At 34.9% G+C, this 24,857-nt stretch overlaps 2 protein-coding genes and 1 non-coding gene across 19 annotated transcripts in view; 1 reads left to right on the forward strand and 2 right to left on the reverse strand.

Annotated features, from left to right (window-relative positions):
- Positions 1 to 120: 120 nt before the first annotated feature.
- GNL3 (G protein nucleolar 3) lies at positions 121 to 14,795 on the reverse strand. Of its 3 annotated transcripts, XM_039353920.1 has the most exons (16): positions 14,652 to 14,727; positions 14,274 to 14,382; positions 12,894 to 12,952; positions 11,869 to 12,006; positions 11,446 to 11,541; positions 10,034 to 10,117; positions 9,432 to 9,567; positions 7,799 to 7,902; positions 6,308 to 6,449; positions 5,577 to 5,664; positions 4,896 to 5,064; positions 4,273 to 4,415; positions 2,628 to 2,764; positions 1,342 to 1,526; positions 886 to 967; positions 121 to 799 (listed from the first exon to the last, which is right to left on the reverse strand). In XM_039353920.1, exons 3-16 carry the CDS (start codon positions 12,927 to 12,929, stop codon positions 735 to 737), a joined length of 1,605 nt encoding a protein of 534 aa, XP_039209854.1. In that variant the 5' UTR covers positions 12,930 to 12,952; positions 14,274 to 14,382; positions 14,652 to 14,727; the 3' UTR covers positions 121 to 734. The 3 variants fall into 3 exon arrangements, with proteins under 3 accessions (XP_039209854.1, XP_039209855.1, XP_039209853.1); XM_039353921.1 differs by lacking the exon at positions 14,274 to 14,382 and having other exon boundaries at positions 14,652 to 14,795; XM_039353919.1 differs by lacking the exon at positions 14,652 to 14,727 and having other exon boundaries at positions 14,274 to 14,645.
- Positions 9,142 to 9,217, reverse strand: LOC120312766. The gene has a single exon (XR_005557958.1). It is a non-coding gene; the product is annotated as a small nucleolar RNA SNORD19 (small nucleolar RNA).
- Positions 14,796 to 14,820: 25 nt separating the features above from the next.
- PBRM1 (polybromo 1) overlaps positions 14,821 to 24,857 on the forward strand; it is a 64,747-nt gene continuing 54,710 nt past the window's right edge. For 9 of the 15 annotated variants that reach the window (XM_039353901.1, XM_039353912.1, XM_039353913.1 and 6 more), the window contains exons 1-4: positions 14,824 to 14,959; positions 19,902 to 20,032; positions 22,371 to 22,523; positions 24,326 to 24,423. In XM_039353901.1, the coding sequence (XP_039209835.1) occupies positions 19,985 to 20,032; positions 22,371 to 22,523; positions 24,326 to 24,423 (299 nt within the window). In that variant the 5' untranslated portion in view covers positions 14,824 to 14,959; positions 19,902 to 19,984. Of the gene's footprint in view, positions 14,960 to 19,901; positions 20,033 to 22,367; positions 22,524 to 24,325; positions 24,424 to 24,857 lie in introns of all 15 variants that reach the window. The other 6 variants (XM_039353903.1, XM_039353907.1, XM_039353904.1 and 3 more) reach the window with 4 other exon arrangements.

A 24,857-nucleotide genomic window follows, 5' to 3' on the forward strand; every position in this document is an offset into this window, starting at 1 on the left:
TGATTCTTATTCAAAAATGAGTTATTTTTGTCTTTCTAATTAGGAGGTATTAGGAAGACCTTGTAAATCTACTCAATATGTCTGTGGCTGCACTGCTTACATATTGACCAGGAAGACGTGTCACAAATATATGTACACTTTATATTTTCTAATTACACATGTATTTTCCTCAAAACTGCATTATGTGTTCCTATATACAAACATAATTATGCCTTATTAAGATGGAACGGAGGCTACAGGATTCTGAGAAGTGCATAATTTAAAAAAAGAAAAAGAAAAGAAGCAGCAGCAATCTTCACCCTATTCCTTTACCCTTTTATAGGCTGCAACCTTCATCTTAGTGGTATGCATACAGCTGTAGAGAGAGGGGGGAAAACCCCAAGAAAAATGATTTTCATTCCACCATAGGATTTTCTGCAATGCAGTTCAGTTTTTTTTTCAGTCTGGAAAGCAGAAAGACATGTTATCCATACTTGCTCTATTTAAAACACAAGAAGCCCTCCATAGGTTACAGTCTAAATTGTTGCTTCATTCTGCTTTTATAAAACATTGGTTTTACTTCCGATTATAGTACATGTGATCAAAGCATTTACTGAAGTATCTTTCCTTATCAGCTGCTGTTTCCAATATATTTACAAGAATCTGATGTTCGGTAGCTTCAAAAAACCGTAGGATATCAGAATAGGAATGCATTCCAGAATGTGAAAAATACTTGGAATTTTGTCATATTTTCTTCACATGTAATCAGTATTGAAGTCATAGGCATCATCCAGGTCACTGGTTTTGAGTTCTTTATCATCTGAAGAAAAGAAAATAAGTTCAGAATATTTTTGCCTTTTCTATTTAAATATTTGCTCCTGTGAAATTTGTAGGTTTAATATATACCTATAGATAACTTGTCCAAATTGGCATTCTTTGCTTTCAATTCTTCAGAGAGGGTTTGACTACTCACTAATCCACCATTTTCCTGAAACAAGATGATTAATAATTGCTATATTAACATTAGTGATATAGGAAAATCAGATGCAGTGCATATATATTCCTATATACTTTAGGTTAGTGGTTATGTTCTCCATTTTAAAGATATTTAACAGGGTTTTAAATATCTAAACATCCATCCTTCATGATCTGAATGATGAACCCACAAACTTTATTTTGAAATTGTTTAGTATTATAAATGAAGTCCCATGTCACTTGGATGGGGTTTTGCCTGTGTAACATGACTTCTTTCTCCTTCCTTGCACACTGTTCAAGATGTATTCCTCCTGGTTCATTCCCAATTCAGCCAGGGAAAGACCTCACTGGACAGCATCCTAAATATCTTAAAAGTTCAACCATTACCTCTTCCACATCATCAAGGTCACTTTCATCATCCTCAATTTCTTCAGTTAATTCTTCATCATTATCTTCCGCATTCTCTGATTCCAGGGCTTCCTCTGGCTGTTCATTATCTTCTTCCATGATGCCATCCGTGAAGCCAGGAGATTGGAAGACAATAGTGCTTGCCTGGTTAGGGTATTTGTTAGCTTAAAAAAAAAATATTCCCTTAAGAGACTGACTGAACAAACAGAACTTTCTCGGGCATTTTGCCAAAAGATAAACTGCCACAGAAGTGAATTCTGCTGCAAGACTTTTAAGATTATAAGTTTGTTAGCAAAACTGCTAATTAGCAAGACTATTTGCTATTTTTTTTTACTGAAGGGGGAAAAAAAATAAATGGAGGAACATTAGCTGCATGTAGTCCTTAATTTATAGCCTATCGCTTAGCAACTGTTCAAAGTTACTAACATCCCCAAGGCTACTTATGACTATATGTCTTCCTTGCTATGAATATTCCTAATAGTTTATCAAATATATTTATCACATCTCTAAAGCCACCCAACTCCATTACAACTCCAAAATTTCTTAAAATTTTGTCAGATTTAACACTGCACTAATATTATAAACAGACCTTAAATCAAACATCAAGTATGTACTTCTAGACAAATAGGTTTGCTACCCTAAGTAATATGAAAAGAAACAAGGGCAATTAGAAACACCCTTCCACAACAGGTATTTCACCAATTGCCAAATTGCATACAAGAGACTTGAATGATTGAAACAAGGAAAAGTTATACTTTCCCCTCCCCCCCTCCAAGCACCATGAACAAAAATTATTTATAACTCCTGATGAATTATAATGTTCATGAGACAATTAGCACTATAAATTTGCATTTTTAAGTAAAGCTCAACAAGAGTTGGGATAAGCTATTTCAAGCAAAAGAGTATTTAATTAAATTTAAATAAGTTTAATTATTTCTAGTATATAGAAATAATTTTATGTAGGAGAAAGCAATAGATGGAGAAAAGAGTTAACATTCCTATGTAAACTAATTGTAATTTGGGATTAAGTTGAGGGATATGCTGGTATCTTTAAGGTATTAAACTTTGTTTTTCCTGAAATGTGAAACACATCCTACATAGCAACCAATTTATTTTTTTTCATGGAATTCAAATATAGCCTCTGGAAAAAGTTTATTCTGTAATGTGTAAACCAGCTTGATTTCCAGTAATTTATACTATGTCATTATGGATTTTGTTCTTTTATGTATATAAGATGAGAGAAGGTTAGGTTAGACTAAGCTTACCTTTTATAGTATTTTTGTTATCTTCTTCCAGTTCCTGAAAATTAAAACCCTCCTGCACTGTTGCTAGTCCTTCCCTGGAAAGATTTGGAGATGGAGTCCATGGTTCAGGAGGTCGAGAATAGTAACTAACTCTGGCACTGTAAAAAAGGATATTTAAGAGAGATTTTCACCCTTGAATAAAAATATAAAAATGCCTTAGATGAAATAGTTGAAGGTCTTAAATTTGCTTTCTGCATATACATACATATAAGGTAGTCCTTGTTTAGCAACTGACTCAGATAGTGATCCTTTGCAATTATGATGGTGCTGAAACAATAACTAAGCGGCCAACGTGTACTTATGACCATTACAGCATCCCTATCTCAGTCAGATGTTCAGCATTATAGCCACTATGGTATCATCTTGTCCAGTGCCTGTCCCAGTTCTCCAGTGCAGGGCAGAGAGGTTACTTAAACAAGCTATCTCTTCCTCAGCTACTTTTCTCTGCAGCACAGCACTTCCCTAAAAAGTGCTAACTAGAAGTTAACAAGTGATCTTAATTAATTGATTAGAATCCTCTGCTGGCAGTTGCTGCCTGATAATGACAAAATCCTAATCAATTTCACACCGAAAGCCTTTGTATGTCACCCTGAGCTGCACTAGGTATTACTTTCAATGTCTTTCTCCACTGTGTGTACCTTTTACTTTTTTGTAATCCCTCGCGCTCCAATGAATGTAAATACATATATTAACTTCCTTTTACTAATTATCTCAGCACAGAGATAAACATCCCAAAGAACAGAAGGGGGGGTGAATGGCTTTAAGATTTGCCCCTTTAACCACCTTCCTCATCAGTAGAGTTCTGGAATCCCACCATTTGGATCATCTGGATATTTGGGATTGTACCCTTCTGATGCTGTTCATTCAGGAATAATGTACTAATAAACTATTTCCAAGATTTATTACTATCTTGGCATCTCCCTTAGTGTTTTCATTCTTTGTATTCACCATGCAGGTTCTAAATTAAGCATTGACACTTGGTTAATTGCAATAGGTATACAGGTAGTTCTTGCTTAATGACCCTCTTTTCAGCAATCATTCAAAGTTACAACAGTGCTCAACAAATGGTACTTATGTCAAGTCACTGAAGTTAGGTTTTTGCAGTGCCCTTTCAGTCACATGCTGAAAAACCCAGGTTCTTGGCACCTATCTACTCCCTCCACTTGCCTACTTTTCCCCTCCCATCTCTGCCCTTTTGACTACCCTCCACTCTGCCATGGTCTTCATGCTTTGCAAAAAGCAATGTTTCAGACAAAGTTTATTGTAATACTATTTTTATATCAGCATGGCATCCAAAATATACTTAAAGCTGTAAGTAGTCTTATTTAAGTCTGAGTATTTAAGATTCAATAATATATATTTTTCATGGTCAATTTCCTGACTCGATTTAATAAATATACAAAGGAGGTTCTTCCCTACCTCTGAAATTGTACATGGTTATAGCAAGTTGTATGGTACTAGAAGGAACAACAGTCTTAGATTTCAAACCAACATATGGTAAATTTACTGTTTGGTTTTCGAAGCACACGTCTTATATAAATAAAAAAAAATCTCAGCACTGCAGCAAAAGAACTTATTTTATTGTATTAAATGACCACATATTTACCCTGTCCAGTCACAGAGCAGTAATTTAGCTACACCTTCTGTGTCAGGAAGACCACCTTTTTTCAACATTCCTCTCTTTTGAGCGAGCAAAGTTAAAAATTCCAGAGAATTCCTGTAGTCTGGGATATTATAGTGTAACATGATCTAGAATAAAAGAATTATATTATATTCTCAGGATTTTCTCCTGTATGAAGAAATTCCTACATAATTTCCAACCGATCACAGCCTGCTTCTCCTGCAATTCATTTATATAAGTTGCTACTTTTGTGATGTAAAAAAAAATAAAACTGATCAAAAACACCATTTAAGGGTACAGCAAGATCAGAGTTGGATCTGATGTCATCACCACAACAGTATGACATAGCAAATATCCTCATTTCTCACTTGCCTAAATGGTGGCACATTGAGCATTTATATTCTCTATTGTATAAACAGAATATATTTTCTTGTATTGTAGATATAATCAACACAATAATAATCAACAGTAAAATTTCATTTCGCTGATGTGCCAAATTAATGAATAGTGTCCTCTAGCTGCACTGCTCAAATCCTATACTGAATTATAGAAAATGAGGTTTAATCAAATGGCTACAATCAAATGGTGAAACTGTACAGTATCTTTACCTGCTGTTTCTTACAGTGCTTCAGAACTGCATCTACTGAATCAAGTAGGTTTTCAGCATTTGTGATATTTCTCAGTGCTAAAGTTAGAGCAGAGCATGAAGGTGCTGCAATTATACAGGGACTATCCAACATCTTGATACGTTTGTCAATGTGCACTGCTTGTATGGACCTTAACAGAACAGACACATAATGGTTGGGATGAATCAGGTGCACGCACAAACCAGAATTATGAGAAAACAAATGGCAGAATAATAGAATGTAGTCATCCATAGAAGGATTGGAGAAAAACTTTGAAAGAAGCTACTGAAAGAAATAGCTATCTAGGCTAAATTTAAATTAGGATTTTTAAAATAAAACTTTTATTATGAATTGATCCACGTAATTCTATGTATAACTGCTGCATCTTCTGGCCACTCTGTAAATTACAGATAAGTTAAGAAAAACAAGGTTTTTTTCCATACTTTTCCTCCTGAGAAAGATGCAGAAAGAATTTTTCTCTGTAAAAAGTGGGTGGTGGCAGACACTGGGCACTCCCAAGGATTATAGGAAAGGATTCAATAGGAAAGATTGTGGGAGAAGAACTGAGGGACTGTTGCTTGAGGGACCCCAGAAAGACCAACCTATGTGCAAGTATACAAATGTGTGCTCTGTTACAGCACTGCTTTATTAAAGCAAACTAACTTTGTTAGGCCTCTCTCCGGTCCCACGTTGCAGGCGCGTACCTCTTTCAGACTATTGATTATGCTGCTTTTCCCCACATTTGGAAAACCTAAAGCCCATCATAAAACAAAACAAAAAAGTTTGGTAATACGTAACATGAAATGAATTATTTTGAAGATCAGAGATTCACATAGGTAAGATTCTATTTTTAGTTTCACAATACATATGAATGTAAATATAGTTTCTTCAAATTACTTTATATTCTAGGAATGCCATTTTCAATCTGATATTCCAGAAAAAAATATTTATTCAGAAAAGTTTGGATTCCTATTTTAATCTCCTCTTCCTCTCATTTGACTGTTCCATTTAGGTTTGAAATACAACAGGGTCTGGGTGGAAGAATAAAATGCAGTACATTTCCATCTTCTGATTTTGGACAATTTTGCATTCTTTGAAAGTTATATTTGGTTAGTATAATTGAAGCCAATTAGGTTTTCACTTTTTAAAGCGGCCTATAGAGCAAGATCAGAGTTGGATCTGAAGTCTTCACCATGAGACTAAGATAAATGCGCATATCCTCATTTCTTACTCCAGTATTATAAATAAGCAGACATCCTCAGCATATAAATGTATAATATGACCAATTATAATATTTTATGCATATTTTCAAGCGCCAATTTCTATAGCAGTTCTTACTATATACAAGTGTGTACTGTAATTCATAGAACTCCTTAAGGACAAGGCAAACATACCTATCACCCCAACCTGTATTCCTTCATCTTTAGTCATGCAATATCCTTGAAGAAGTTTCAGGAGGCATTGACTTCCAAAGCATTTACTTGCTCTTGATAATTCTAGATATGCACTATTCTTTTTTGTCTTTCTTCTCTCTTGCTGTAAATTTAAATTAAGATTTCAGTGTCAACAGAATAACTATTGCACAGAGAAAGATATTTCTACTAGAATAGACTACAAGATATAGCCATATGACAGAGACTGACAAGTTAAAAGCAGCTTTTTACTAAAAGAAGAATTTAAGTCAAAGAATCAATTATAGTAAATCAATGAATTCAGTTAAAAGAGAGATTAATTAATGATTTTTTGTCTAAACAAAAAGCAGAACAACATTCCAGCTGTAGTGGCATTTATCATAATTCCTTCAATTGTTGTAGGATAAAATAAGAAAAGTTAAGAATCTTCACAGAACCCTAGATAATGCATTTTTAAATAAATAAAGTCATAAAAACCTCAGAATTATTTTATATGACACCCAATCTTTCTTGTCCCTAACTTTGTTCAAGCCTCCAGGTTTATTTTTTACATACATTCTGTATAGTGTGTTATATTTCACTGCGCTCATCATTTATTCACAGGGAAAACAGAAACTTTTTTTAGCATTAGATTATAACAGAGTTTTATGGTTAAATAATTTTAGCTATTAAGAAAGAAACAATACAACTGAGGAAGCACAACTACTACCCTCTGTCTGGTAATATTAGCACCCTTGCTTATTTTGAATGAAAATACACTTTTTTCTACCTAACAATAATTGTAGTATCATAATATAATCAATTTTCCAATTCTGATGGAATTTCCCCTTTCTGATGAAAATACTTCGATTTGCGTTCCTGTATGAAAGTAGTCTAAATGGCCTGTTTAATGATTCCCTAGAACAGTGGTTTTCAACCTTTTTAATGCCGCGACCCCCAACCGGTCGTAAGTCGAGGACTACTCAACTGGTCGTAAGTCAAGGACTACTCAACTGGTGCAGCACTGTTTGCAGAATGGGACTTTTGGCGGGCTCAGCAGGGCTGAGACAGCCTGGACAATTCCTATTGGCTTTTGAAAGCCAATAGAATTAGACTCTATTCAAGAGAGTCTATTCTATTGGCTTTCAAAAGCCAATAGAATAAAAGGGAGTAGCACAGCTGAGGAAAAGGGGGAAAAAATGGCAGACTGCGTTGTTTGGCGACCCCCGTGAAATGGTCGTTTGACCCCAAATGGGGTCCCGACCCACAGGTTGAGAACCGCTGCCCTAGAAAAATATATGATAGTGGTACTATAATCTATGCATGCTCCCCTCTACAGAAATTATGATTGCTGTATCTTCAGGAATGCTAATTTAATCATTTATTAAACAGGAGGAAAAGGTTTTATATTATCTTTACTTTTATTAATAGTTTGCATATAATATTATAAAAACAGATTGGATAGTATTACAGAAAACAGGAAAACATTCTTACCACAGTTCTGTCTTTTATCTGCATTGCAGATTTAAAAGCAATAGTTGGAAGTTCTTTATTTAAATAACTTAACCAATTCTCTAAGTTTTCTTTTGGTATCAGATCTAGGAGAAAAAATATGCAGAAGCTTGCTGTAAAAATATTGTTGTGTGACAATCCATGCTTTCCAAACATTGTGTAAGAGAACTGTTAGTAGTCTATGGAGAAAAAAATCAGAAGGAACCTGGTAGCCCATTTCCCAACCAACAAAAAAAACCCCACCCTGCCTTTTAATAAAATCTGTTAATCAGAAAAGATGCTACCAAATTCCTCATGCCTTTTCAGGTTTACATCTAGAAAGCCACTGAGTTATGATTGTTATTGGCATCAACATTTGTGAGCTATTCACTAAATACTGAAAACTATTTGCAGTTGTCTGTAATCTATTGTTCTCTAAAGTCTTGGATGATTATTAGATGCATACCATATAAAGAGCACTTCTGTCTACTTGTAGTAAGATGAATTATTATTCCGTGTCCTATTCTAATGTAATTTTAAAATAGAAATAAACATCTAACACTTGTGAATCCCATTATTTTTGTTCCTTTCATATGAAAGTCCCATTATCCACAACTCCTAAGAAACTGTTTAAATTAATGATAAGATTGCAATGATAAGATTCTATTTCATTGGATTTAGATTTAGCCATGTTTCTCAATGGTATTAGAGAAATATTATTTACTTCATGAAGTTGCCCAGCATGAACCTATTAAAAATGGTTAACTATAGTCGTAGATCTTGAAAAGTACAGAAACCACTAAAGCCTATTAAATCATTAATTTTATTGGACAATCAACAGATTGAAAGATATGAAGATAGACAAAAATAACTCCCAGCAGCCAAAATAGTTGCTATTTCACACACGACTGCTTTATTAACATAGAAGATAATCTTTATTATGAACAACATTGCAACTTTAGTAGTTAAGGAAAGTACCATGTTCCAGAGGATATTCACAGCCATAGATAATTCCAGAGGCAATTCTAAACTCTTCACCAAGCTAGATGTATTCTGAGCTTGACATATACACCCAGGCAGATAAATACAAATTTGAAGTTTAAATTCAGCAGAACAGAATGAAGCACAGTTTAATCAAAACTTTAATAAAAGCCTTTCCATAATCAGTTTTATTTCAGTTTCTTGCAACACAGGACCACACTAAGTGGGAATTATGCCCTGTATGCCTGCCAGCAGCTTAGAAGGCAAAATGTCTTTTCACAAGATCAATTCACTATGTGGGTGCAATCTAGGTGCTTTTAAACATACAGGATGGGAATGACTAGAATCAGCTATGGCTTGTTAGCAAGAAAAGTGAGCTCAGAGTTGGATCTGACAGTCTCCAGATGCAGGTCAGCATGTTTTATAGCCTCCTCATAGCTCACATCCTACCGAAGAATTATTTAAATGATAATGTAATCAACAGTGCAGTCAAACTCTAAAACTTAATTACAAGGCTGCCTCTATCAGCATTTAAGAAAAATGGGCAAGTCTCCTTTCTTCATTTCTAAATTTCACTCTCTTTCAAATCAGTGGACTTCATTAGCCTATGAACAGAGCTGAAAAGTTTATGTAAAAACGTTACTCATTTACTTACCAATTTTATTTAAAACCAAAATTATTTTTTTTCTTCCATCAGACTGAGCAATAAGTTGCTCAACCTGTGGACACCTGCAGCCTAGAGGATCTCTAGCATCCAAGATTTCAAGTATGACCTCTGAAGCCTCAATTACCTAAAGAGTAATAAAGAACAATATAGTATTTGAGACCATAAGATTAATTTACACTTGAAAGCTTTGCAGTATTATTTTGCTATCTAGCTAATTTAAGAGCAATTCAAATGGACTTAAAATGCTTCTCCAACAAATTGAATACAACATTCTCTGAGGAACCAGTTTTCAGAATCATATTAAACTCATGTATTCTTAGTAGAAACTATGCTAAAAATGGTTGGGAACATTTAAATATATAAAGGTAACTGTAAATATCTTTATAAAAAGTAGGATATAAATACAAATAAAGTATGCACGTTCAAAACTTAATACAATGGGGACAAAATGGTTTGGAATATATCTAAAATACTTTTACCACTGTAATTTTTTTTTGTCTTTGAATATACTGAAAAGCAGTATGTAGAAAAAAAATGGTCTTCTGCTTGGGGAATATATAACATTTCTTTTATCTGAAAAATATTCTCACCTTTTTTAACTCCTCACAAAATGATTTCTTTGAATTTTTTTGGACCTGCTGGTTAGATTTCATTTTTTGCTTTGTAGTTGATTTCTATAAATAAATGAAAAAAATCGGAAGAAAATTTAGAAATTAGGAAACTAATTATCACTTATAATAGTGGGGAGCAATAATCAACGTCCATTCTTTAATTTATAGCATTTATATGCCCTCCTAATTCAGAGACTCTGCAGTGTGCAAAACATGATATACCGGTACTACCAGTCCAACTAAAATACTTTTTAACCCATTGAAAAACACCCTAAAATGTAAAACTAACTGGTTATCCGTAATTCCTCATTAGGGGCCAAAGGTCTGCTGAAATAAAATGGTTTTCAGTGCCTTCTGAAACAGCAAAGGGAAGGGACCAAGCAGAGTGTTTGACTATATGGGGGGTTATTAGAGATGACCTGCCTTTTCACCTATTCCTTTCGCCGTTATTCAAAAGAAGATCATAGTGAGCAAATCCCTGACATAATCAAGTAAACATAGAATAAAGTTTTATTTGTAATAACCAGTATTTTGCATTAGGTTCCAAAATCTTTGGCAATCAGTGCAGCAAGTGCAGAATAGGGCCACTCTGCAATTATGGGTCTTCAGTATAAGCTGTCTAGTTACTATGGTATATTCTGCACCAGTTACAGCACACAGTCTGTAAAGGCAGCACCACGTAGAGCAGGTGTGTCAAACTCACATCATGTGATGTGTCGTGACATTGCGACTTTTTTTTCCATTGCCAGCAATGGGGCGTTTTGCCATGACGCATCTGGCCCGCAGGCCAGCAGTTTGACACCCCTGACATAGAATGTATTGTGAGAATCCTATCATGTGTTGGTCAAGGTATGATTTAGTGTCACTAAGGCTTCCTGTGGTAACATGTGCATCATCTGAAGCTGAACAAAAGCCTCTGACCAAAAAATTCAAGGGGGATTCTCAAATATCAGATGTGCTCCTTTGGGGGAATGGCACCATAATTAGAACAACCATGGGACACAATATTTCCAGACAGTTAAGATGCTTACATAGCCAGCATCTCCATTTTGCTAGATTTATTCTGAGCTTGGTTTTCCTCATCTAATCCCTATAGCCTGCAGATTCTGGTTCAAGACACTGATAATACCGTACTCCAAACTGAATCATGATCTCCCATAGCCTTTTCAAATAGATACTAAATAACACCGGGAAGAGGGCTGGGCCTTGTACTTCACTCTAGAGCAGCCATAGGTCAGGTCACCCACCTCTATGACTAGCTACATAGGTACAAATGCAGAGGCTCAAGGTATAATTATTCTGAAAGAAATACATGCATTTTTCAAATTAATGAAATATTCCTCTCAACTGATCACCAAATCTGACTATAGCGCTTTCCTAAAAATTCATACCTCATCACCTGCATCCTTTTTATTTGCTTGTTGGTTGCGTTTCTTCTCAAATTCCTTCTGACGAGCAAGTTTTTGCTTCTGTTTCAATTCTTCACGCTATTAGCACAAATATAAATATATTCTTATACACTATGACAATTAGAACTCTCCTGATCCTGCTTTAAACTAATAATGGTCATTCCTCTAATATTTATCTGGTTATTGTACTTCACTGTACAGGGCTTTATACATTATGCACTGTATGACATATGGCATACAAATGCTTTAATTATTTTAGCAGATATAGAAGATAATCCAGCAAACATGGAATAATGGTTTTAAAATACCTGATAGGTGCTCAGAAAATATCCGTTCTGTTTTCAATAAAAAATGGTTAATTGCCTAATTTTATATGCCTACATGCCAAAGTTTAAACTGTTTTACCTGTTGTTTCCTATGTTCAGCTTCCCGAAGAATCTCTTCTTTAAATGGAGCAGTATTGGGAACTCCGGGATCTTTCTTTGGCTTCTTGTGCTTATGTTTCTTGGCTTCTTTTCGTAGTTTTTTATTGTGTTCTCGTACCTATAAAAACCAGTGACCAACTTTTACTATTACAGATTTTCAAACCTGAGATTTTTCATTCCCCTTTCCTCTTCATATAAAACTTCAACACTTTCTATGCTACATATTCTTAGTTTGTAAAGGACATGTTTTATTAAACATGGTGGGCAATTAATTATCAGAACACAAATGTGGCACGCAATTGTATAGGATCACATCTTGCAATAAAAAAGGAGACTCACAAATTTGGATCTAAGTGTACCTTATCATTGCTATTTAGAGCCAGCTACAGATGCTATACAAAACACAATTTTATTCTGATTTTTGGAACTTTGAAACTTTTTTTACTTATTCATTCCTTTCTAAACTTTATGTATTAAAAGTATGATGCAAACTATAAAAGTTAGCTTGTCCCTAATCATGAATTCTAAGGGCACTGTGGGATATTTTAAGCTTATGAGGGAAACACAGTGATACTCAACATTTGTTGAATATTATGAGTGTCATGAACAAAAAAAATGGCACTTCTGGTTTAAAACAATTCTGCAATGTTATTTAATGTATCCTATATCTCCAAGCTTAGGGAGCAGCAAATTTATGGAATAAGAGTAATGGCAAGTAGAGAGCTGTCAACTGTCATCTGATGTGATAATATCAATTGATATCCAGGATTGAGAAATGGCAGGGCAAGAGGGTATGAGTTTTGACCAATAATTTAAATGACATCTGTAAAAAGAACACCAACACAACAGTCCTGATATAGCCTAGCTGTGTAGTTGAGAAATGGGGATGAGGACCTTCTCTGAATGTTCTCTGATTGTAAGCCAGGATAGAAAACTGGGATACACAATGGGAACAGCAAACTCCATACTTATTTAAACAGGAATTAATTCAAAATACACACTTACCTTTTTCTGTATTTTATAACGTTTGTGGCAGGTCATGCGCTTACTAGCTTTTTTCAGCTCTGAAAGGTAAAAATGCCATAAGTTAAATTCTATCATCAGATATCGGACAAATGAAATATGGGCCACACTACTCTTCCACAACTATGAATCTAGAAATGGAATTTAATAAATTGGGAGGTAAATGCCTGAATACATGTAAATTACAGATAGTCCTCGACTTACAACCACAAATGAGCCCAAAATTTCTGTTAAGTGAGAAATTTGTTAAGTGAGTTTTGCTCCATTTTATGATCCTTCTAGCCTCAGTTAAGTAAATCACTGTGGATGATAAGTTACTAACCCGGTTGTTAAGTGAATCTGGCTACCTCATTGACTTTGCTTGTTGGAAAGTTATAAAAGGTGATCACATGACCAGGGGACACTGCAACTATCATAAATATGAACCAGTTGCCAAGCTTAATTTTAATCACGCGACCATGGGGATGCTGCAAAGGTCATAACTGTGAAAAACGACCACAAGTCACTTTTTTCAGTGCTATTGTAATTTTGAATGGTCACTAAATGAACTGTTGTAAATTGAGGATTACTTGTACTTAGGTGATATTAGAATTTTATCCTGTCTTTACACGAACACACACAATATGATTAGAAATGTAATCTTTTCTTAGTTCACAGTGCTTAAAATTTAAGTCTTTTGGATTAGTCACAATTGCTTCTAGTCTGTGGTCATCAAAGTAACAAGTAACAACAAATGAATAGTTGGCTGACATAGTGTACAATATCTTTGTTTTTTTCCCCAATGATTTTCCCCCTGCATTATATATTTTAAGATTGTAAGCTTTCCCATTCATTTTTTTTAAACAACCAGAACTCACCAGTACAAATAGAGATTTAATTAACTTGTCTCCATTTGAGAGCACAAGATCATATTAGAAGCCATACAGAACAAAACCCTTAGAAAATCAAGATAAGAAGTGCAAATGGGGCTGCATTTCTAGAATTCTTTGCTTCTTGCTACTTAATTTTGCATCAGCTTTTGGGGGGGGGGGCGATGCAAGCAAGCCACATTATCCCAAAAAGTGCTGTTTAAAAGGCAACTGGACTTTGTTTTTTTCCCCTTGGAAATGTTTAGTTTCTCATCCAATTCTGAAACTGAAGAAATTTCTTGGATAAGAAGTGAAACGTTTTCAAGGGGAAAAAAACCCAAGAAAGTCCAGTTGTAAGAGATAACATTTATTGTCATTTTTTTACTGTGAGCACATTGGCCCACATTAAAAATGAAATTGTTGCCTGTTCTACACACACACACACACACACACACACACACACATATATATATATATATAAATGGAATATGGAATATATAGAATATACACATACATTTTTGGGACAATCTTAAGCAGGATGACTGAAAATCAAGCCGTGTTACCCACAGACTTCTCTCATTTCCAGCCCTCATGGCTCTGCTGGCTGCGGAAATCCAACGCATCTGGGGAAGATCAGGATGGATCAAGTGGGCCTGGATCACATGTGCCTGTCCGGAACACGTCTCTACACTCGTTCCTTGTGGAAACAAGTGGCCCCTTCCGATCTAGGTCACTTTTGGCCGGACCAGCTCGCGAAGCAAAGGCCCAGGAAAGATACCCTGTACGGAGCTCCTTTCCCCGCGTCTCTCCAGTTGCGAGTTATTAACCAACTGCTCGACTCCCATTACCAGCCCACGCTGGTTTGTCCTCCCATAGCTGCTGCATTACTTACTCGGTCGTTTCATGGCGGCCGGACGCGACTCTCTTCTTCTTCTTCTCGGCGACCCACGTGGAAACAAGAACTCGCCGAGAGGCTGCCGTAAAGCGCCGTGCCCGGGCTGTCGCTCTGCGAGTCTCGCTTGGCGGCTGAGTCCAGCTTTGCGACAGCGGCGGGATCGCTTGGGAGCGAGCGAGCGAGCGAACTGAGCGGCAACAGTGGCGGCAACGCCGACGGCGCGGGGGGCAGTGGCGGCGACGGGGACTGAGCGCGGCCGCGGCTGCAGGAGGCGGAGGATTAGCAGCAGCAGCGGGGCTGGCTGGGTAAGTTCAGGGTGAGGGGCCGGGCTTGGCTTGGCTTGGGAAAATAAACGGCGCTCGCGGGAAGGGAAGACAGGAGGCCGCGACGAAGTCTCCTTTGTGTGGCTCCGGAGCCGCCGGGCGAGATTCTTTTGCCGAAGCCCCGCTATCTTCGCCTCGCCTCCCGAGGACTCGGGGCTGCTCGTCTCCCTTTGGCTCCTCTTCGGGTCTGCCCGTTTCTGACCGGCCTTCTCTTCCCTCCCGAGGGGAAAGAGACCGGCCCTCCCACCTACCCCCTGAACTGCCTCTGACCTACTAACCCTCTTTTCTCTCTGACTTTCACACACATCCCCCCTGCAAATCTTCCCGTATTTCTGATCGGTAGTGGATTCTTCCCAGGAATTTGTGGGTGATTTATCTGTTTTTCGGGTTTTCTTTTTCCCTTGTCACCACGTTAGGGGAAATAAAAAAAAAACCCCAACATTTCACAACCAGTTAACAGGAGGTATCCTAAGCCTCTGGTGGAGAAATGATTTGAAGTTTTCGCCTTACTCCAGAGCAGAGCTGCTGCACTTGTCAAAAGTAATCAATTCTTTGACTGAATCCTCTCTCTCTCATCCTCTTCTCCATATAGAGGCGTAAACAATCTTATTGGCTACTTTTTCACAGTAAAACTTTCTTCTGAAATAACAAATTATAGTTTCTTGAAAAGCATGGCTTTAGGTTTTCTGATAAAAAGAATATGAAATACAGGTACTGCTTGTTATGTGGCCACAACAGGTGTTAATTTGAATTTAGCATATTGTATGAATCCGTCCACAGTTACTTCACAAAGCAGAAAAGGACAGGAATTCTGCAAATTATAACAGCTAAAAAGAGTGATATGTACCATCAAGTGTAAAATTGACTGCCCTTTAATATTTCATATTTCCTTTATTTAAAGATGCTGAAGAGCTTAGCAGTGTACTGGAATTTATAGTTTAGCTATTCACCTAATAGCCAATATTTTGAAACATCCAATGTTCATTTATTTCTATATTTAAGGAGTTATATATTTCTCATTTTGCTTAGCCAGTGAAAATATGTCATTCTATTGAGACTGTCTTAATTTTTTGCCTGTTAAAATAAATTTTGAAAAGCTAAGGAAGCCATTGTCAGAAGAGAACTCCATTGGTTTTCTTTTCTTTTTTTTTTAGCATATTGATAACATCCAAATAGACAGATTTGGCTGACACGTTTAACAAGCTTTCAAGTTGCACAGAACCTTTTTCAGATCTACAGTATAATGAAGGAGTCTTATATTTTTGGAAATTAGAATTCTCTACTCCAAATTATTAAAATTATCTGGTCCAAAAAGGAAAAATGTAGTTAGATGGTTGTTTTCATTTAATAATAGAATAATGGTTATTTCTACAGAATACTACAAGATGCTGTTTTCATGCTTCTGATAAATATAGATTTTTTTCATTTCATTCTACCCAGAAATTATAGCTTAAAAGTGGTGTTTTATATATGAAAAATAGTTTTGTTCTTGATATGAATTTTAGCAATTTAGCTGATATACCTAAATCAGAAAAATTAACATATTGTAACAATTGTAACTATGTTGACAGTTTATTTAAAATACTTAAAGCATAGTAATTATCTAAAGTCAAGTAAACATTCTCATACTGTTCAAGAAACTAACTAATAGAAAAAGAATGATAGTTCAGTCGGTGGAGTATTTGTTGTTTTAGTTATTAACTGTTAAGTCATTTGATATAAAGATTTAGAATAAAAGGCAGACTACAAAATGCCCTTTTAGATAGTAGGTTAAGTATTATTTTTAAATGCACTATATTATGTACTCTTTTTTGTACCTGAAACAATTGTAAAAGGATTATTTACATTTAAAAAATACTCGTCACAATATTGTCTTTTAGGACAGGGTGGCCAAGAGGCCATGGCCACCGGTAGTGGGCCTCCGCCCATAGATTGGGGACCTCTGTTTTAGGACATGCAGTATAATGCAAAGAATAGAAAGGGAGTAGGTAAAAAAATTAAAGGCAGAAGATGTGAAAAAGAAATATAACTAAAAGTATTTTATATCAACATTACTTATTATAATGCTCTATCCTTTCAAATTATGCTTATTTCCACACTATTTCATGCACTGTTTTATTTTCGATCTTTTCTTTTTTGAAGAACTCATCAACTCTCTCCAATCACAGCTTTCATGTTTTCCCTTCTCAGATCATTCATTTTTGTTTCACAATGTTTTATTTCCAGTTTGATCCTCTTTCATCCTTACCAAATCACCTCAGTGAATTTCTTTTGAACTGGTTAGTCACAGTTGCCTTTAATCTATGTTCATTTAACACTCTTTGGTTTCTGATAATGTTTCTTCTATTATTATATGCTGTCAATAATTAATCTATTCTCACCACATTTGACGTAAATTTCTTTTGGCATACCTGTCTCTTACTTCTGTATAATAAAATGGGCAGAAAACATTATTTTTAAATTGCCATTTTTGTTTTTTTCAACAAGCATTGATGCTTCACAACAGACCATCATTTTAATCTTTTCTTCCAAAATTTGCATGTTACAATTTCTCCACCCATTTTTCCAACTTAAGGAAAATTCAAGTAAGATATATAAATTAATCTTCCTTCGTGTTTTGTTATTTACAGAAACTTGCAGTTGTTCTACTTACTTTTTCTAGTCAAATGCAATTACAGGTAGTCCTTGACTTACAAGGGTTCATTTAGTGACCGTTCAAAGTTACAACAGAACTGAAAAAAGTGACTTATGACTATTTTTCACACTTATAATCACTACAGCATCCCTATGGTTACGTAATCAAAATTCTGATTCTTAACTGACTCATATTTATGATGATTGCAGTGTCCTGGGGTCATGTGATCACCTCTTGTGACTTTCTGACAAGCAAAGTCAATAGGGAAACCAGATTCACTTAACAGCTGTGTTACTAACTTAACAACTGCACTGATTCCCTTAACAACTGTGGCAAGATAGGTCATAAAACATGGCAAAATTCACTTAACAAATGATTCACTTAGCAACAGAAATTATGGTTGTAAGTCGAACTACGTGTACTTTGGTTTTTATTATAATAATATTGACATATACAGACACAGGTTGTGTCTGAATCTAACATTCACATGAATCATTTTGGTTCTCTCCCATAATGTCACATCATCTGCATACAAAAGTATAAGCACTTTCATGTCCCCAATATCACAACTAACAAGACACATTTCCTAATATATTTATTCATTTTGATTTTAAAAAATCAATCAGACATTAAACATCTATCCTGCTTCCTGCCTAATGTTGAATCATTTGATAATCATTCAGTGTCCTTATGTATATTGTAGTTCAATTAGATCCTCTTTACCATATTTAGCAACCATACTAACACCATACTTACATTAAATGTTCCATAATTCAAGCTTATTCTCTTTACTCTACACTTTCTTTGAATAAAAAATATGTAGTAGATCATATATTCGTACATTCTTTGAAAACATTCTCAAAAGCAAAAATCTCTATACAAAAAGTCATACAGCTCTATTTTGCTAATATTATCTCACACGTTTTCTATCAGAATTGCCAAGCACCTTGCCAAGCATACTTACCAGATTAATCTCTTTACATTCATTCTTGCTATCTTTTCCTTTGTTTGGCGAACAATAACACTATTCTTTTATTGTCAGGTACTGAAGCAGCTGCCTCACACACACACACAAAATACCCAAGTCAGATAGGCAGTCCATAAGCAAACCAAGTCAATGTTCTAATAATCTATCTGCTTTTACCATCTACACGCTACTATTCTTTAATATTCACATAACATATTCTTTTTTTATCAGTTTTTAAAAACTAGTTATAGGATTCATTTGAATTTTGCTCTTCATTATCATACTCAAGCAAATCTCCTTCCAGAATTCTCTCACTTCAGTTTCATCCCATATTATTTAATTATTTCTGAGAGAACCTCCTTGTTGAATCAACAATAGTATTGCAAATATTACCCACTTTCCAACCAATGTTTTATTTTATTTCAAAATCTCTTTTGCTTCTTTTCTTCCTCTTTTAATCAAGGGGTTTTTGCTATCTTGGATTACATTATTTTATACATGTACAATATTTTTCATCCTCAAAGACATTACAAACTGCATTATTATCATTTCAACCACTATATGAAGTACAAACCCATCATTTAACCTTTAACTTTCAATATCTCTGCTTTGTTTGAGTTTGCTTTCAATTTATTTGTCATTTATCAGACAAAATTATAGCTGCTACTCTTGGCTTGGAATAAAATATGAAAAAGTTGTTACCAAAATGTGATTTACTTCTATGTATATGTGAACTATAGTTTGTCGCCTTATGCGTTGTAAATATAGCCAATTATTCCAAAATCAATGACTAAGTTATAGTTTGAAGGGCTTCAGCTGTATTTAAAAATGTTAGATGTGTGTCTGCATTTTTAACTAGAAGTTTTTATAATGATTTATAATTTATTATTATAATTAAACCTGTTTTATGATGTATACTGGCCTTTGCAATTTCTGAATGTTATTTTTTGAATGCTGTTCATTATTTAAGTAGAATAACAATAGATACACTATAGTGATTTGTATATAATGAACAGTCTTTTTTGTTAGTATAGTTCTGTAATAATATGACCATTAAGACCCTACTTCTACCATATCAAGTAGCAGAGTTTTATACTGATTAGTTTAAAACTACAAACTTTATTCACTTATTCTAAGACTGCTAGTTTCATTCTGAATTTTGAATAAACATTATTTCAAATTTGCTAACAACCCAGTTATTGTAATCCTACATTGTGCTGTTTTCTATTGTTTTCCTTATTCTTTCTTCTTAATTCCTTTATTTACCTTTCTTCCTTTGTTTCTTCTCTGTTTTCCTTTCCTTTTGTTATCTTCTCTTTCAGTTTTGGCTGTACTAATACTGCGGCTGAGTTGGTGCTTTAAAGATTTCGCTTTTCTCAGTTTGTTTACTTGCCTATCAGACATTATGAGGAGATTGGCTTTTCGTGGTGCTGGTTGTACTCTGGTAAATCTGGTAATTTGCTGGTAATGTGTGTGCTGTTTGTCCCTCTTCCATACATCTCAGCCATTTTTGTTTTATAAAGGTAGTCCCTGACTTATAACCACAAGTGAGCCAAAAATTTCTGTTGTTAAGTACGTAATACATTTGTTAAGTGAATTTTTTCCCATTTTATGACCTTTCCTGCCTCGATTGTTAAGTAAATCACTGCAGTTACTAAATTAAGTAACATGGTTGTTAAGTGAATCTGGTTTCCCCATTGACTTTGCTTGTCAGAAGGTCACAAAAGGTGATCACATGACACAGCAACCGTCATAAAGATGAACCAGTTGCCAAACATCTGAATTTTGATCACATGACCATGGAGCTGCTGGAAAGATCGTAACTGTGAAAAACAGTCATAAGTCAATTTTTTTAAGTGCCGTTGTAACTTTGTACAGTCACTAAATGAACTGTTGTAAGTCGAGAACTACCTGTATTTGTAAATGTCATGTTTTTTTTCATTTATCTCATGAATGTATTTTAATTTGGTTATCAGACATGAAGTGCAAATGCATTAACACAATTGCATTAGACTAACTGTATATTGTATATTCTTAAAATATTTTTCTGTAAATAAAAATTGGAAAACATGATTTTCTATTTGTTTCCATTGGAAAACCAACTATAGTAATCTTATATTTTAATTTTTTTAAAAGAACTTGACTGGGATAACAGCTGAGAGGGTTATTTATTTTATTTTTTGTTTTTAAATGAGTAGGAAATTTTGAAAGGTTTATGAATCACTTCACACTTTAAAATTGCAAACAAGTCATTAGCTCACTTGTTCATGGTCATCTTTTAGTCTGCATTTGTACTGTGTAAATTAAGATTCAGCTTTTTCGTCTCTAGTTCCTTATGGTTCCATAATTGCTTTATGCTTTAAATAAAAAATAGTTTAAGTAACATATACTTTGTTTAAAATTGGTTGATCTTTTAATTTCAGTAGTAATTATATTACATTGTAATTAATGTTTGTCTTCAATTAAATAATAGTTTTCTTAGAAAGTACTGGCAAAATATAAGAACCTTACTTAACTTAAGATTCTTTTATATTTTGTTTTCAGCACTTAATCTATGTCCACATTAATGTATTCAACCTATTGTGTAATATCACTGTATTCTCCTGACAGAAGCATTTCTACTGGTGTTGATGAGTTTAGATTGCATCATTTACTTCTAGCTTACCCAACAAATTATTTTCAAATAATATTTTATATCCTTTCACTTTTTCTTTTAGAACCCTTTTGCACAAATCACAGTAACTTTTACGGCATAAATTTTGCATGCCTACTTCAAAATCATGCTTAACATAACTATATACTTTTTTAAAATGTTACATATGAAAGTACTTTGGGACATAAATTGCTCTTATATTGAATATAGCCTATGAGAAATACAATCATAATCTCTGTAATTACTGTATGTTTAAGTTTAGCAACTAATTCATGATTCACTTGTAATTGAACATTCATTCTTCAGTCACAATTGGTCTTTGCTGTTGGCACAAAACAAGAGTTTGGTTGTAATTACTTTTGCTTAATGTTGTACATTGCCTTGAAAGCTGTCAGGTGGACAAAAGGAGATTGATATACTGTATTCGCTTAAATTAGTTATTAGGACAATACTTGATGTCTAGATTTTTCAAGCATTTAGAAATCACAAAATAACATAATTAATTGATTTAGCCAGCACAAGCATTGATAATGTTTCTTTTAGAAATAGAAATGTTTCAGTCCCTTCAGAAAACCATTTATTTTGTTATAATTTTGTCATCAAGGGGCTTGGATAATACCATGATTGCTTGGCAGTAAAAATATTAATATAATATTCCAATATATTATATTTCCCAAACTTGTCTCTATTCCCCAGACAGCATGGCCATTTCCCAGAATTCTGGGATCTAAAGTGTGTAAGAAGCTATGTGTTGTCCAGAAGTTATCTAAAAACAAATTTTCTAAGATAGAAGGTTATTTACAGTATTCCAGACATGTTCCAAGCCCACAAAATTGTATGCAAAAAATGCCCTAGAGAGCTAGAGGGTATGGGAATAGTTCCTTATCAGCGTGTTTCTTTATTGTTCTTAGTTAGCCATGCTCACAATGGTAGCCATTGTGTGAATAGGTGTGAAGTCAGTTTATCAGAATAACCATATTCTTTCAAAATACACAGAGTACCAAAGACACACTGAAACCTGCTATAAATTATTTCAAATAATGGAATTGTTGATTTTTTAGTGTTTACTATCTTATTATCTTCTGTTCTCTTTGTTTGAAAGCTTCAAGTTTAAGAACACTTTTCTCTATTATAGAAGAAGTTGGATTCCATGAGCTCAAAGAGGCGAAGGGCTACCTCTCCTTCTAGCAGTGCCAGTGGAGGAGATTTTGATGATGGTCACCATTCCACAAACACACCAGGTCCAAGTAGGAAGCGGAGAAGACTTTCCAACCTCCCAACAGTTGATCCTGTAAATACCTTGAATGTCTATCTTTCTAGCCTGATCATTGTGTACAAGAAACAGTCTATTACAGAGGTCCTCAAGCTTTTGGGGACCGGTTACATGGAGAAAGGTTTTTCCGTGGACTGGAGGGGGCATGGTTTTGTGTGCTGCCTGCATCCCGCAGATGGGGCTTTGCTTGTTTGTGTGGCCCAGTTGCTGGCATGCCACAGACTGGTACCGGTCCATGGACTGGGGGTTGGGGACCCCTGGTCTATTATATCACCAGAAATCAATTGTTAAACTCTTTGTTCTTTTAAGTTCTTGAGAGAACAAAAATATCAAACCTTTAAATTAGATGATATGCATACAGATTGGAGAATAATGAAGTATCAGAATTGCTACAAATATATTTTGCATTTTAAGTTTGCTGAAAAATGTTGAATTACAGGGACTCCTTGTTTAGCAACTGGTCTGTAAAGCAAAGGAAAGTTGAAGTGAGATCATAAGTCATGTTTCATGTCATGACCATTTTATTTAACAACCAAGTTGCCAGCCCCAGGTGTGGTTGTAAATGAGGACTTCCTGTACGCTTAATTGCACTTTATGAGTGATGCAACTCACCATCTTCTTTGAAGTTGACAGCTTTCCCTGGGTTGTTGAAGTCAGAGTCTTCAGACTTGGTATGATGGTGGAGTGGAATGTTAGTGCAGTTGAAGGAAATAACAAATAAAAACTTCTACATTTAAGTTTTTTAAAATCTCCTAGCCATCTTCCTTATATTGGGCTGATTTTTCTTAGAGTCATAGGGATGTCTGCTGATAAAACAAAAGGGTGCTGATTATTTTTCTTAGGAGTATTTCTAGTATCAGAAAGACCAAACATTTTTTGTTATAAAATAACAACAAACCTCATTTTAAATAATAATATAAAACAGTAAGTTAAGAAAAATTGTCCCTGCCCATTTTCGGAGTGTAGACCTCCCCTACTGGGCAAACTCTGGCACGTAAACTGGCAAAAGGTGGAGGCCCCTTTCTTGTACAGTAGGATTTTCTCCTTTAGATGTTCCTTTAGGAAATGAATTTTATTTGTATATAAGCTGTTTAACATGTTCACGGACAAAATTCATTTTTCCCCAGCCTATCTTCAAATTAATAAAACAGAATCTCTTTGTTTAGTTCAGTTTGGTTGGTTGATTTTGGCTGTTTTGATTGCTTATTTTGTGCACAGACTTTGTAATTGGAATTGGCAGCTTGATGGTTGAGGGAGACTATCAAACACAACTTTGACAATGAAATGGTTAAGGATGACTTAAGACTACAGATATGAATTGGGAAGAGATAAAAGAGGTTAAGTCATGTTTGACCATGCTTAGCTACTGGTCATGACTCTGTGTTATTAGCTCATTGATGGTTCTTTCTTTTCCAACTGGTCAAATTGACCAAATTAAGAAATCCTTACAGGTCATAGCATATGATTCCATTTATAACAAAAATACCTGAAATACACACACACACACACACACACACACACACACACACACACATTTTTAAATTAGAAGGTAAATTTTGGTCAGTATAAGATGGCATTTTCTTTAAACTTCTTTTTCTGGACAAAACTAGTAATGTATCCCATCTCTCCCATGGCTTCAGCATTTTATGAAATTTTACATGGCGTTGTCCTTCGTTCTTGCTGGCTCATCTCTAAAAAGGAAAAATGCTACATGATTTTGAAACATGAAATGTTTTGAACATTAGAAATATAGTGTTTTATAGATACTCAATATCACTGCAAATGTACTTTTATTTTTTCCTGTTGCCCTACTATTTTAGATTGCCGTTTGCCATGAATTATACAACACAATCAGAGATTACAAAGATGAACAAGGAAGGCTTTTATGTGAATTGTTCATTAGGGCCCCCAAAAGGCGGTAAGCTTAAGGTCTTGATTGATAAGTAATCTAATGTATGTATTTTGATGTTTTAGTATTTATGTAGAGTATGTAAAACAATTTGCTATAAAGTGTTTTAAGTGCAAAACTTTGTGAAATGTCTAGCTGTAACTGCAAAATTGCAAAAGCATCAAGAAGGCTATTTGGGCCATTTCAGGAGGGTCTCAAACTTCAACCAGCCTCTTAGTGCAGGATGTTTGAGGGAGTTCCATGCTCAAAATGATTCAAAAGAAGATGTTAGATGTACTCCTAGTATTTATGTTTTTGTTTGTAGTTGGATGATCAAGTTACTTATATTTATAAATAGAAGGAGCTGGTTTTGGTTGTTATATTTCAACAGAAGTAAGATTTATAAATACAATAATACAGTTGTCCCCAATCTTTTGGACACCAGGGACTGTGCCATGGAGAAA

This window comes from Crotalus tigris, unplaced genomic scaffold (genome assembly GCF_016545835.1).
Source record: "Crotalus tigris isolate CLP2741 ecotype Arizona unplaced genomic scaffold, ASM1654583v1 scf7180000018537.1059022, whole genome shotgun sequence".
Classification (NCBI taxonomy): domain Eukaryota; kingdom Metazoa; phylum Chordata; class Lepidosauria; order Squamata; family Viperidae; genus Crotalus; species Crotalus tigris.

What these genes read in the sequence shown, in the direction of transcription:
- GNL3 (XM_039353921.1), bottom strand. An exon ending in AGCACTGTAAGAAACAGCAG is followed by an intron (nt 4,416 to 4,895) that starts GTAAAGATACTG and finishes CTTTTATTCTAG; the next exon opens with ATCATGTTACACTATAATAT. An exon ending in TTTGGACAAGTTATCTATAG is followed by an intron (nt 800 to 885) that starts GTATATATTAAA and finishes TCTTTTCTTCAG; the next exon opens with ATGATAAAGAACTCAAAACC.